The 14,294-nt window shown below is 32.6% G+C and overlaps 1 protein-coding gene across 2 annotated transcripts; it reads right to left on the reverse strand.

The window, feature by feature from the left end:
• Nucleotides 1-50: 50 nt before the first annotated feature.
• Phlpp (PH domain leucine-rich repeat protein phosphatase) lies at nt 51-13,767 on the reverse strand. Of its 2 annotated transcripts, XM_085185196.1 has the most exons (7): nt 13,231-13,767; nt 12,745-12,932; nt 10,581-10,819; nt 3,697-3,808; nt 3,282-3,404; nt 2,783-2,936; nt 51-2,457 (listed from the first exon to the last, which is right to left on the reverse strand). In XM_085185196.1, exons 1-7 carry the CDS (start codon nt 13,742-13,744, stop codon nt 113-115), a joined length of 3,675 nt encoding a protein of 1,224 aa, XP_085041322.1. In that variant the 5' UTR covers nt 13,745-13,767; the 3' UTR covers nt 51-112. The 2 variants fall into 2 exon arrangements, with proteins under 2 accessions (XP_085041322.1, XP_085041328.1); XM_085185202.1 differs by lacking the exons at nt 12,745-12,932; nt 13,231-13,767 and adding an exon at nt 11,457-11,864.
• Between the last annotated feature and the right edge of the window lie 527 nt (nt 13,768-14,294).

Below are 14,294 nucleotides of genomic sequence, written 5' to 3' on the forward strand. Positions count from 1 at the left end.
TGTGCAAAAAATCTAGTCGAAAAAATGCCATATTTATTAATAACACATAATACGGTAATTCGACTGTAGTTTTATTTACAAATTGCGTATTAAATAGTTATTGTAATAAATTTCATAATTCTGTTGTAGCGACTCCCCAGTACTGCTGCATGCGGCCTTCTAAATCTAATGAGTCTTGTGATTGTGCAGTTTTTTCTTGAATAACGGCAAAGTCATATTCTAAATGATAAGGCATGAGTCGTTGTAAGGAGCCAAAATACGCAGCATTTGGACCACCGTTAGGTACTCGACCTGATCCAAAACGAAATTCTGGCTTGAGAGTGTTGCCGAAATTCCTTGCACTTCCAAAATGTTTGGAAAGGAATGGTACTTTAGCCTGTTTTCCTGTTAAATGTAACTGGGGGCTGCTGCCAGACAAACCTTTTACATTTCTTAAACTGCTTGTGTTGGACTTGATCCCCTTTGAAAGGTTATCTAATTCCTTATCGAATATCATTTGCGTATTTTGTTCTAGCATATACTCCCAACACTTAAATTGTTCATCAGAAGAGGGCACAGCATCATTCTTTCTTTCCCCCTCTTTGTCTTCTTCAACGCGTACTCTAATAGCTCTAGCAACGCCCCCACGTGGTCGTCTTTCAGACGCTCTTATGTGCGACCTGACACTTGCGTAGTGCTGGTTTACAGATTCAGTTAAAGGCCGATCACTTTGCCCACTGGGCGACGATCTATCACTAGTTGATTTTGGTGGGGTTATGGAATGACAGCATGGTTCTAGTCTAGAGCAACAACAGTCTGCTTTGCACTCTGTCTTATTAGTATTAATGGTATTTCGCAATTCTCGCATTAGCATATCTACATCTGAACGTGTGTCAAATCTTACTATAACTACAGATATACAATCATCGGTCCCATAGCTTTGTGCTAAATCTTGTAGTCTCTTTGCTGCTAGCACTGGATTTCTTTCAGCTCTCACCTCCGCTATAGCAGTGTCAATTGTGACAGATCGCCAAAATTTACTGTTTCCTAATATAAGAAACTCGTCGTCTTCTTTGATCACTGTATGAATAACGTCCGGATCGGGAACAGTATTTGGATATCTAGATGAGTAGCCGATGCGTTTATTGTTTTCCACACCGAGGCACAGTGGACCACTACGTCGACTTAACACTGCTTTTGTATCACCAACATTTGCTAATCTTAAATTATACTTTTTGGCTATCTGGCCAAAACCATTTTCTGGCATGTTTATTGGTGACAAGTGGCACATTATTAGACAAGCTCCTCTTTTTTGGCCTTTTTCCTTCAACTCTCTGTGGGCTGAGAGTACAACATATTTCATATATTCATTAACAGTTTCTTTTATCGATCTTTCTTCCAATAAAAGTCCAGGTAAACTGGATTGCAAAATTCTAGGTACTTCTACATCAGACTCCCCATCAATTATAGCAAAAAGACCTTCCTTATTGCAAAATGACGGCAGACGAATTTGAGCACATGATAATTGTAATTTTTTGTTAGGACATTCTGAAAAACCTGTAACCCATGGAGTCACGCCGTTTAATTCTTCATGAAAATTATTTTTTTGGGACCACGATACTGTATTCTGGCCTGTTACATCCACGAGACTAAGTGGCCGTTGACATTTATATGCATTAAACTGTGATGGATCCATTTGCAGTTTTTTATTACAAGATATGTCAAGAAATTTCAACTGTTTTGGGGCAAGAAGTCTTAAGTCGATGCTATCCAGTTCATTATGTGCAAAATCTAATATTTTTACTGAAGCACTACATGCAAACATTGGTACTGATCGTAGCCTATTGGAATGAGCTCGTACAATTCTAATATTATTCAGTTGTGGCAAATTGTCTGGCAACTTCGTCAGTGAGTTTCCAGATATTACCAGCTCTTCTACCTCTGGCCAAAAAGTGAAACAGCTTTCAGGTAAACTTGTAATGCAATTATAGGCAATATGAAGTATTTTAAGACCACGAAACGTTATAATGACATCTATCACTTCATCAGATAAGCAGTTGGCGGTTAAGTAAAGACGTTCTAAGCAATGCGGCGACGCTCCCCTCACACGTGGTAGTCGACTTAATCTATTATTTGAAAGATTTAACACGCATAATCTATCACATATGGAGAAAAAGTTTTCTGGAAGTGCTTGTATACAATTATCGTGTAATAATAGTTCTTTCAACGGCGACCTTAGTCTAGGCATGGACGGGAAATTCGTTATTTTATTATGAGCTAAATGAAGATGACTTAAGCTTGATAGTTCGCTACAGAAAAGATGTTCTGGAAGTGAAGTTAATTGGTTATTGCTAGCGTATAGCTTGGTCAGATCTGAACACCCACTGAGCCACTGAGGTAGTGCTGTTAGTTTGTTATGTGAAACATTTATTTCTGCTAAATTTATTGGTGGCACCATCGTCGTTAAGCTATCCATTTCTGGAAAAAAGAAAATAAATAGATGTTCCAAATGAAGTAAATATAATAATCAAAGTATATAATAAGTTAACTCGATATATAATAAGTTAACGCTAGGTTCCCTCTGCCTACCCTGTTATATGCGAGATAATGAGTGCACTTAAAAAACTTAGTTGGACTTTTTCATCATTTTGAAAAATCAAAAAATAATAGAATTCTACTTAATAAATCTTTTCTGTACCTACTTCATAATAAGTTTGTAAAATATTTATTATTCAAGATCTAATATAAAATAATTATTATCTAGTATGTATTTGTAATACAAACATACATTCAAAATACTCACGGTTATAAGGCACATGCAATATTCTGAGAGAAGCGCCGTGTAATGCCAGATGCTGTATATTATTGTGGGCCGCGTAGAGTTCGCGGAGACCTCGCAGTGCCGACACCACGAGCACCTCCACTGCATTGTGAGACACATCTAGCGAGACGAGATGCTGTGGATATTACGAAAGCATTGTTAGACAAGTTTCTATATTAATAATACCGTAATACGGTCCAGGGATTGGTTTCAAGGGTTTTATATCCGTGAAAAATAACTTTATAAAATAAGAAATGTGGTGATAATTGAAGTTTTACAGCTAAATTTACAAAAATTATAATAATTATTGCTTACAGGAATGCAATTGATTGAAATACACAAGTCTATGTCCTTAATACGAAAATTTTTTAGAAGTAGCATTATTCATCATAGACTACAGCGAAGGCTTATTACAATTTAGTTCTCTTCCTATTAGTAGATAATAATTCTGTTTAATGTCATATAAATAATTATGACTTACTTCATAATTACCAAGTATAATGCTTCCTTTCAGTCTATTGTATCGAAGGTCGACGTTTGTGAGCGGCGCGCGGTACTCGCCTCTGTTTTCCTCTCCAGGACCCATTTGAGCTGTCCTACTAGTCTGAAACCATAAATTAAATAAAACTTCTAAAGTGAACAAAATTATTTGAGCATGTGGGTAATTTTAGCAGGTAGATTATGTTTTGTAGAGCTTTTTGTTAGATTTTTTTTTTATTAAACTCTAATAATAAGCTTTATTTTTAGAATCCTTTTTTTCTAGCTCTATTAGACTTTCATTCAAACAAATCGATGATAGACTACAATGATACACATATTTCAGTCTTTTTTTTCATATGTTATGGAAACTTTACTGTTAAGTACTGATAAACTATGTTATTATCAATAAATCTTACCCCGAAATTTGTAATAAGATTTCGAGCTGCTATAACTGCGCGTAATCGTGGCAGTCGCAGGATGCAGTCTAATGACTGAATCACGTTGTCGCTAACATTTATCTCCTCTAGCCTGAAAAAATATAAAATATTTTTTTTATTAAGATCCCTTTACATTTACATTGACCTTGGTTGACCTTCGAAAACACAGTATCAAAAATACTGGAGGAAGGACATACATGAGGACCTCCCGGAGTGCATGTATGAAGAGGTTGATGACAGTGTACGAAGCGAAAGAGGTTAGTAGAGACTGTAGAGTTTGGCGCCCCGTTCTCTCTGACTACCCCGCCAGGAATAAAGCGTGAAGCTATGTATGTATGTAATAAAATACTTCATATTTTTAATACTACCGTACCACAATGTATAAAATTAACACAATAACAATCATACAATGAAATGAAACATCGTTTAAATGATAGGTGCACGCACTATCAATTAAGATGTAAAACAAATCAGTACCAGCAATTATGAATAATTTGTACAAAAATAAATAAATTTTCCTTTGTAGAGTTTCACCTATTATTGAAAAGGTCATTCATCTAAACATGTGTAAAACCGACATTAGCTTAATAAAATAGTTTTCTTACAATTACACACTTTATAAATAATATTTTAATACAAATATAAAAAAGCAGATTTTAAGTTTTCTTTAAGGCTAAACCATCCGTAAAAGTTTAGAAAATCTAGTAGCTCTATCAATTTCCTTACCCTTGTAAGAAAATTGATTGAAAATTGATTTTACCATAAGGATGGTTGATTTCCTTTTATTCTTGTATAAGACTCTTTGTGATATAATTTTACACATTACACAATGACGGAAACAACTTTCCATAATATTTAGATATGTCTATCGAAGTCTGACAGGAAGGCTATCTCGAATTATAATAAATTTATGTTTTAACGAATTCTTGAATTTAGTAATAAGATTTAACGTTGATTTTTTTGCGTTATATTTATAAATTTGATATTTAAATCTTAAAATGAAAAAAATGTATATGTACTACATATAAGACAGATATGGGAAACAGGCGCATTGAACCTGCGCTGAGAATAAGGAAGCCAATAATTAAATATTGGCACGATTTAAAACGATCACAATATATTGTACCATCTAAGTATACTACATTCTTTTCAGGGTTCCTAGTTATTTTTATTGACTTGCTTGTGTTTTATTTGACTATAAAAATTTCATACTAGTTCTACATGTAAAATTCTTATAAAAACACGGATATTACACGTATTCCTTAATGGCCACGCCTTAACCAAACTTCCTGTAGGAAGTTATCATTTAACAATATTAAATTTTCGATGAAAAACATACATTAAATATTAAGGTAATCGCAATATATTCCGAAATATAGGTAGGTCATACATATTATCGAATTCCAACGATATCTATTATAAACTATAAAGAAACTTCTCAATGTTTATAATTTCTTCCAAGTTAAGATTTCGTATGTAAATTTCTGACCTACAAATGAATAAACCGCGACTGATGAAACATATTTAACTTCACGAAATGGCTTTAAAGTATTTTTATTTGGTAAAGAATAAAATGTAGACAACGAGCATAAATTATTGTTAAAACTTATTACGTTATTAATTAGCACGTAAAAAGTACACACTAATTTAATTGATTGATTTATTTTTATTGCAATTATCTATAAATCACTTTAAATTAGTCTTTTATCGTGCCTTTCATGACTTGTTGACCGTACTGTAAATATAAATTTCCAAACAACGATATTTTAATTTCGTTATTAAAAGATATTTTAAGGTGTATGTGTACGTGTAATATCGTTTATAATATAAATTATTTTGGCGCAATATACTTTTTATAAATACGAAATATGTATTTTTTTATTTCATTCTTATATGTTTAATATACTGTTTTAACATCTTTAACACTTTCCACACAAATAATTGTATTTGGCATAAAAGTAAAAGTTACAAAATTATATCGGATGAAGTAATTACGTAATTGCAATTAATTTAATATACATAGATACAAAGACTAATCTGCTAGGACACAATGCGCTTAATTATTTATTAAATTTAAAGCATTAAAATTTAATAAATAATTAAACTCATTTATTCCTACATATATATAAATTATTTACGAGAAGTAAACAAATCTATATATGAATACTTACCAATATTTCTAGTAAGTCCCAAGTACATCCTGGATATTTTTGTAACATAACGATCATTCACAACTAAAAATATTAGCTTTTAACAATAACAAAAACAATTTACGAAAAGTTAAAGAAAATCAAAATACGTATGACTATCACTAAGAATGTGTAGGCACTAACTGACCGCAGCATATTCGCGCCCCACTGCATGTCTCGTATACAGTCGCGGACAAAAAGTTATAATTTTAAAATATTTTTGCTATGTTGTGCGAAGCTAATTAATTATAGAAAAAAACCTCGAATTACTTCTCTTTTTTAAATGTTGATTGAGTTCCTTGATAATATTAAGCATATACAATTTTTTTCTCTCATGTACCTACCAAGTATTTTTTGTTGCAAAATTAGCCACAAATTTCAGGGCAAGTTAAACAATATCAAAATAAAACATTTAATACGCCTTTTCGTTCTTATGTAAAGTTATAATAGTAATTAAAATTCTTATTTTTATGTAAATCATTTGACCAAAAACATTTAACCGTAAAAGGGCCTAAACTATAACACTGAGACGCATATTAAAACCAGGTTAAATATAATCAAAAATTAAAAATCGTACTTCTGGAACAAATTATTTTATGAAAATAATCAAATAGTGTGTAATAAATATAATAAAACAAAGGAAAACTGAATAGATTATAATAAAAATAAGCCTGTTTCACCGACTGTATTGTCTTCAGTCCACATTTCCTATCAACGTTTGGCAATACCGCCTAGACGCAACGGATTCACCGGCGATGTTACAATACACACACATTATTGTATTTCTTATCTAATAAATCTATATGCAATAGCTGGTCTCGATTTCCCCTTTCAACACTTCTGCTTCCTTAAGGTCTTTTTGTTGTTAAATCGAATTAGGTACAACTATTTCATTATCATATGAAATCGATTATTTATTGACTATTGTAACATATATTAGTAGTTCAATTTGGGCGGTAGTGATTGGGATTGAATATTATTTGTGACTAACACCCGTCTCGTAGATATAGAGAATGAGACACCACGCTCACAATTTCCGCCTTGTTTAGAGACATTATGCCTTAGATGACTTTATTTCACGTCACGTTTCATTTTACGAGAACGAAGTGATTCGTAATTTATTGTTTATTTCAATATGTAATAATAATAATCAATCCCGAGTGCATCAAACCCATAAACATCCATCACCCATCATTTATTTCTTTCTATTAATTATAATTTTTGTTTCACTATTCCATTAATTTTAGTTCAATTCAAAATACGTATAAAATATTAATCTATGACCTTTGTAAAGAAACACGAAAAGGCATTCTACAAATGCATTTTATCTGATCGGCAAGTAGTTAAGTATTCACGGAACTATAGAATGAGCGGATATGGTAGATAATTCCTTCAAAAACCATCCAACTGACTACTATAAGATGGTATCAAATACTTAATTGTTAATTAGGCATTTGTTTACTACGTATTGTAAAATAGACACTAAGCCTGTATTAAGAGATATTATAAAATGACAACAAACATTGCTTACAAATTATTGTAGCTAGAAGATGCTATCCTATTGACTAACTTGACTTCAATCATCATTTTAATTGTTACTATAAAAACCTACATCAGTGATCTTATATATATAAAATCGAAAGGTCACTCACTCATCACGAAATCTCAGAAACTACAAGTGCTAGGAATCTCAAATTTTGCATAGGAGTTACTTATAGGACGTAGGTGCTCGCTAAGACGGGAATTTGCAATATTCAATTTCTAAGGGGATGTGTTTGGGGTCGAAAGTTTGTATGAAACTTCGTTACTACAAATGCTAGGAGTCTCAAATTTTACATAGACGTCACTAGGACGTAGTCATGGAGACAGAAATTAATAATAACATAGTTCACGCGGGTGAAACCGCGAGCGGGCCGCTAGTATTAAAATATAATTCAGTATTAGACCATCGCTCACACGTCAAACTATCACACAACGATCTTATGTACTGTGTAATAAATTTGAAATATATTTGAAGGCTGCTAAATTTTATTCTCAAAATAGTAAGAATTATCAAACCCACTTATATGTAATCGATCAAATAACTAAAGTCAATCACGCAACATTTATATACAGTATTCATTTATATATGGATTTATTAACACAAACAAGGCCGCCGTTAATAGGGGTTGCGCGCAAAGTGAACGTAACCGGCACGCTTCGACGCCCTGATGTAGATAGACTTACAAAGAACTGAGAATATAAAGATGGCATAATACATAGAGTATATAAGTAATATACAAAAAAATGTATATTTTAATTAACATTTTCAAAGTTATATACCAAGTTTAGACTTAGAAACTAAATATATTTTTTGAAAGACGTATAAACATTTAGACCATACCATTCCAAAAGGCGCGGGTTTAAATCTAGCTACGTTCACATTTATACGTTTTCTAAAAAGTATTTCTATATTTATATCGTATTAGTGTTCGGTTAGCTCACAATTATTGATTAATATTACTATAAATACACTTATTCAATCAATCCTGAGTTCAAAAATTTGTGTCTAGTAAATTTATTTTCACATAAACATATATAATTCATTTTCTATTTCATTTTCGGCTTTGATAATATTTATTTTCCTATTCTCTTAAAATAGAGCAGGTATTATATCAAGATTTGAAGCTCTCTTAAACCCTAAAACTTATAATTGATGGATTTTTTACGCAATTTGTTGTCAGTGTAGACGTTTGTATAACGCGCGTTCGCTTAAAAATTGGCACACAACGGAAACGTACCCAATTAACAGCTTACAACTGTTATCTTAATAGTTATAATGATGACACAAGAATTTTCTTACTGACACACATACCGATATAATTATGAATTGTTATATTTGAACCTTTGAACTTCAGGCATAATGAGTTGAGTTTAAGTACGCTACATAATTATTTACTTAAAAAATATTATTAAATTAAATATGAAAAATATTAGGGACAAGCAAAATGTTAAGTTTCCAATAAAATAGAGAAAGACGATCTAATCAATGTAATTTAATTTTAACTTCTAAATATATTTTTTATATTTTTTGATTGACAATGATTCTTTTATATAGGGGGTAGAGATAAGGAGCACCATCTCATATAAGGATTCAGCTGTAAAAGTAAATAGTAAATTATAATTCAAAATTCCAAATGGCGTTAATATCTAGAAAGGTATGCTATGAAAACTGAATATAGAAAACGTGAAGTATACTGATTGAGTTTGGATAACTTTATTTTTAATGACGATAATAGCGTTGTTCGAATATTCTTTCGAAAATTTAAAAATTATCTTATGGTACCTTTATTTTACATTTTTTGATAGACACTCTTTAATTCAACAATTAAGTATTTTTTTCTAATATTACAAGCGTGAAATTTTGTGAGGATGGATGTCTATTCAAATTTCAGGCAGAAACTTCTGAACGGATTTAGATGACACTTTACAGTAATAGAGCTAACACATCAGAATAGCACATAGGCTACATTTTTTTAAAGATTTTGTTGAATTTGGTTATAATATGACAAAAAATTCAAGTAGGCAAAGTTGCGCATTAGTCGCTAGTTGTGAATAAAATTTGTCATTGCTCCTATGTTCCGAGTGGTGTATTGAGCTTGAAACGTATGACAATAGCGTAAGTTCCAACTTCCTAGAGTCTGTGTCAAGAGTAGCTATCATTAAAACATATACAACATACATAACGCACCATGCTATACGTAAAAGCGAAGAAGGTTGATACTGAGATGCAGAACGCCACGCTTCACCAACGGAGCGTTAAGAACAGACCCGTAATAGCAACATACACTGATCTAATGTTCTCGAATTGTGAGCCAGATGTTCTTCGAGCTATTTGCTTTATATTGGGTGTGTTATTTAATATCATCTGTTTTTATATAAATGTGATAGAAAATAATTAAAGGTAAATAAAAGCTCTTGCTGCTAGCACGTGTACTAGCAGCAAGTAGTATGAGTACTTTAATAAAAAATGAAATTTTATCAATCTTCAATCTATATAATCAAAATACACCTATATGTGTAATCAATTACCTATATGTGTATTTTAAAATTTTGATTTACTTAATACTAACAAACTATATAGGCTACTATTTTATTTAACTAATTACCAAAAAGTTTAAGTGGGTGAAGCAGCATTCAAAAATGTAATTATATTAGTTGTAAATTATAAGAATTCTAATTAATGCTAGTACAAAGAATTTTATAAAATATTTGTTGTTGTTGTAAATGGCTATGAAATACTTATACGTTAGAAATTTAACATGTATTATGTTTTTAATTACTAGGTTATATTTTTTTATAAAATACTTTCTATTAACTGACATGTAAATCAGTCTACAAGAACGAAATTCTCACTTTGTAAACATGTTAGATATAATAATGAAGGCAAAGTATGTTTTTAATGAAACAGGGTGGTGTTTCATGACAATGATTGACTCCCAAAGAAAGGAATATAGGATATTCATCGAACTTCCTTTCCCACCTAATTTAAGCAGAAAAACACACATGTAAAGCAAACAAAGGTGAAAAGTTTAAACTTGACAATAAATAATATTGAAAGTAAAACTCAACTTAACACTTTTCACATTCACAGTACCAAATAAATAGTTTACAATAATTAAATTACATACTTACTGTGTCAACCGACATAATTCCTCGGGCAGTTCAGTTATCTTGTTATCGCTGATGTCGAGGTGTGTGAGGGTGGTTAAAGCACAGGCCTGTGGAGGCACTGAGGGCAGAGCGTTGCCGCGTAAGCGCAGTACGCGCACCGCAAACCCATCAGATGCATGTTGGTTTAACGCCGTTGATAAATGTGATCGGCTGCCACTGCTGAGGTCCAGCACGTTGGGAGGCTGTGTGCTTTGTGTACCCTGGACAAATAAAAAAATATATATATCTTGAACCATTGTACATTTTCTTTATATTATCTGTCATTTTTTATTTATATATATATTTTTATATTATATATTTTTATCGGGGAGAATCAACTGTTTTCTTTTTAATTTGGCACGACTCAACACAAGCAACAAGTATACTCAACAATGTTTTGAATTTTTGTGAAAAGTGAAGAAAGATCAGTTCACAAGTTACGTTATTATGTTTCCACACTAACAATGATATATTTAAGTACAATAACAAAATAAAATAATTTCACACTAAATTTCACTACTCGTATTATAAAAAATAATAAATTTTAAGTATTATATCAGATAAATTATTCGTAAGTTTCTTATCTTTACAATAGTAGTTACATAAAGGAAATAGAAAAACAATGTAATCCATTTTACAATAAAACAATAAAAAAATAAAAATCAGCTTGAAGAGTGCAATAAGTCCGAGTTGACTCCTGTTGAATATCGGAACTCAACGCCGCGCTTTAGCCTCGACACCAGAGATCCCGCATGTTGCAGGGTAGGCAGCGAGAACCTAGTGTTAAAACACTTCGCTCTCCAATTTCCACCGAATAAATAAATATTTGTAATCAAATTAAACAGTGCGTGGACGTACCGCGCTTTCATATCTTTCTTTATATACAGAGGGTTCTAAACTGTCCAAAAACACGTCGTCATTGCTATGTTGTGAAAACACATCTAAGCTATCGATCTCCTCCTCTTCGCATTTCATTATATTATTTTCAACCATTCCAAAATTTTCTAAATATAATGAATACTATTCATCTCAGATGTTCTTCACTATTTTTATATGCACATTCCAATTTTTTCACATTAAATATTTGTTATTCTAGAATCGAATTACACTCAAACACTTGTATTAAAGCTCATATATCACAGGCGCGGCCGTCGAACCCGTGCAACGCTATGCTTCTAGACTTTGAAACAATTTGAAGTTAAATTGTTATTCTGGTCACGACAGTGCTCACTTGATAAGCGACATTTAAGTGTCCTTTCTCACCTCCTATGGCAATATGTACCTCACTTGAACTTAAACTTGGATCTTAAGATCTTAACCTTATTGCACTTTTTTTTATTATTTTTTTATTTTTACTCTCCGTATGTCACCAATGTTATGTCACAAGAAAACGCGTCAAAGTTAAGGCTCAGTACAGTTTTGACTGACTCAGACGCCCGCCCGCTGAGCATTTGGGATACGTAGAGCGTAACAACTGTTGTAGGGCGGAGCATACATTTTCTAATTAATACAGCTTATTTATTTATTTATCTTTTTAGTGATGGTATAAAATTTAAATAATCATTCAATTTTACTTTTTACTAATGTTATAATTTTTAAAAAGTTTATTACAATTTTAAATTAGTTGCAATATATCAAGTTGCATAAAGAGCTGATTATGAATTGTTTAATGTTTCATAATTTTTTCTCTAATTTCTTAATTAATTATTTTATTTCATAAATTGTATATGTAAATATAAATAAAAAAAACTCTTTATCTAATCTAATCTTTACTTTCTTACAATTTACATAAAAATATATGGAGTCACAACCCTTAACATAAAAAAAATACACATCTAAATGTCAAAAGATTGTCTAACTGAGCAGATTTCTAGTAATTTGCCGCTTTTGTAAACGGATCGTTAGTTTGCGAAGTGTACCGGAATCGATTCCCAATCTTAAACTCGATTATAAAATACCTATGAGTAGATATAATTTAACCATCGACCGTTCACTATTGTAATGAAACAAGCTATTTGTTTGAAAATACATAAACGTTTATATAATGCACGTATTCATATGTCGACTAATAACGTCGTCATACGATTAAAATCCTATTACAATTTTTTACATAATATGTTGGTAAAATACAGTGGGATTGGGATACCTCTTTTAGCCAGCTGTACCACATATTTCGTTCCCAAACGGTGTTGAAGCCAAGAAACAGATGATTGATTCCAGCATCCAAATTGTTGCCTGGACAACGTGGTTTTACGCACAGTACTAGCTTTTGTGCTTTTGGCTGGCAGAGCTCTATGATGCCGCCACTCAACTCTAGTAAATCCCACGAAACTCCTGTAACAAAATAATAAACAATTTATTTCAATTTCAATATACTAAAATATCAATTAAAATCTAAACAAAAATATTCAGTACCTTTTTATTTTTATTTCTTAATTTATTCGTTTAATTGAATTCGATTCGATTCGAACGGAAAGCGGAGAACGGAGTGTCTTAGCATTAAGTTCTCTTTGCCCTCTCTACTATAAAGATAAATACCGATATGTTTTATTTTACAAAAAAAAATATAAGTTTTAATTTGTTTCGGTTATAGTTCTAAAACTTTTACTTTCTAGTGACATGAAGAACTTACCACATGTATGCAGTTGAGATCCAATTATATGAGCAAGTCGTGGCTTCCATTGTGGAAAAACGTGACCTTTCAATACAAACACTGTGCCCGAACGCAACACTCCCCCAGACCTGCTAGCAGGACCTGCGCACCATCGCAGTGAATGACGCAGCTCTGGATCCACGGCAAGTCTTAGCTGCCGCGCTACGGATGTCCAACCATTCTTCGCTAAAAAATCATCTTGAATCTTCAAAGGAAACTCATTAAGCTCTAAACGTCGAGAATTTTCTCCACCTATCTGGATCCACAGAGTCAAGTCTTCGTTGAAACCCAGTTTTTTGTTGACATCCTCGACCGTGGTATACTGTGATACTTTGATGAGTTTGCTGGGTGCATCCACAGCGAAAGGCTCGAGTCCGTCAAATACTCTTATCCAGGAGAATTCCGACCGTGGTCTAAATCCTCTAGTTGAAGCGAGTCGGCGTAGTGACTTGCGGGGGTGCGATGGTGCATGTAAGCTGTCGTCACACACCATGGCCGCGGCAGATGGACGCGAGGCGCGGAGGCCGACACCGCAATGCCCGTGCGCACGGAGCATGCTCTTGCATTACAAATGGGTCGATGGTGGGGGTGGGAAACATGTCGCTCGGTCAGTCGGGAATACGACATGGAAATGCTAATTTCGATACCTATATGCAAATTAAGTAGGGACATTTTTTGTAATGCGAGATATTTTCGTAAATATTTAAATATTTTTCCATATGGATTATACTTGTTAAAAACAATTTTAATAAGTAAAACTTCGTTAACACATTTAGTAAGGGAGCGTTTGCTCGTAAAACTTGGTTCCGCACTAACAATCACCCCACCTGCTGACTCACCTGCTGGATCGAGGATCTCGGACCCTACGTATAAAGAACAAAAGTTAAACGGTAGGTACAACTACTCGTACAGAACGTATTTAATATTATAAATAAATTTCAAAATGTACTACAATGAGACTTGGAGTATAACTAAATCTACTTTGTTATTAATTTTTCATCCACTTAGAAACATTGTCTGGCGGAATATAATATGGAACTTTA

This window comes from Heliconius melpomene, chromosome 1 (assembly GCF_056956725.1).
Source record: "Heliconius melpomene rosina isolate 202511_hmr_F chromosome 1, ASM5695672v1, whole genome shotgun sequence".
NCBI classification, from domain to species: Eukaryota; Metazoa; Arthropoda; class Insecta; order Lepidoptera; family Nymphalidae; genus Heliconius; species Heliconius melpomene.

Excerpts from the sequence above, each read along its gene's own strand:
- Phlpp (XM_085185196.1), bottom strand. The coding sequence starts at position 13,744 with ATGGTGTGTGACGACAGCTTACATGCACCATCGCACCCCCGCAAGTCA. Across the intron at positions 3,809-10,580 it reads GAATTATGTCGGTTGACACA|GCTAGAGGAGATAAATGTTA; the intron begins GTAAGTATGTAA and ends ATATTTTTTCAG. Across the intron at positions 2,937-3,281 it reads TTATACTTGGTAATTATGAA|CATCTCGTCTCGCTAGATGT; the intron begins GTAAGTCATAAT and ends TAATATCCACAG.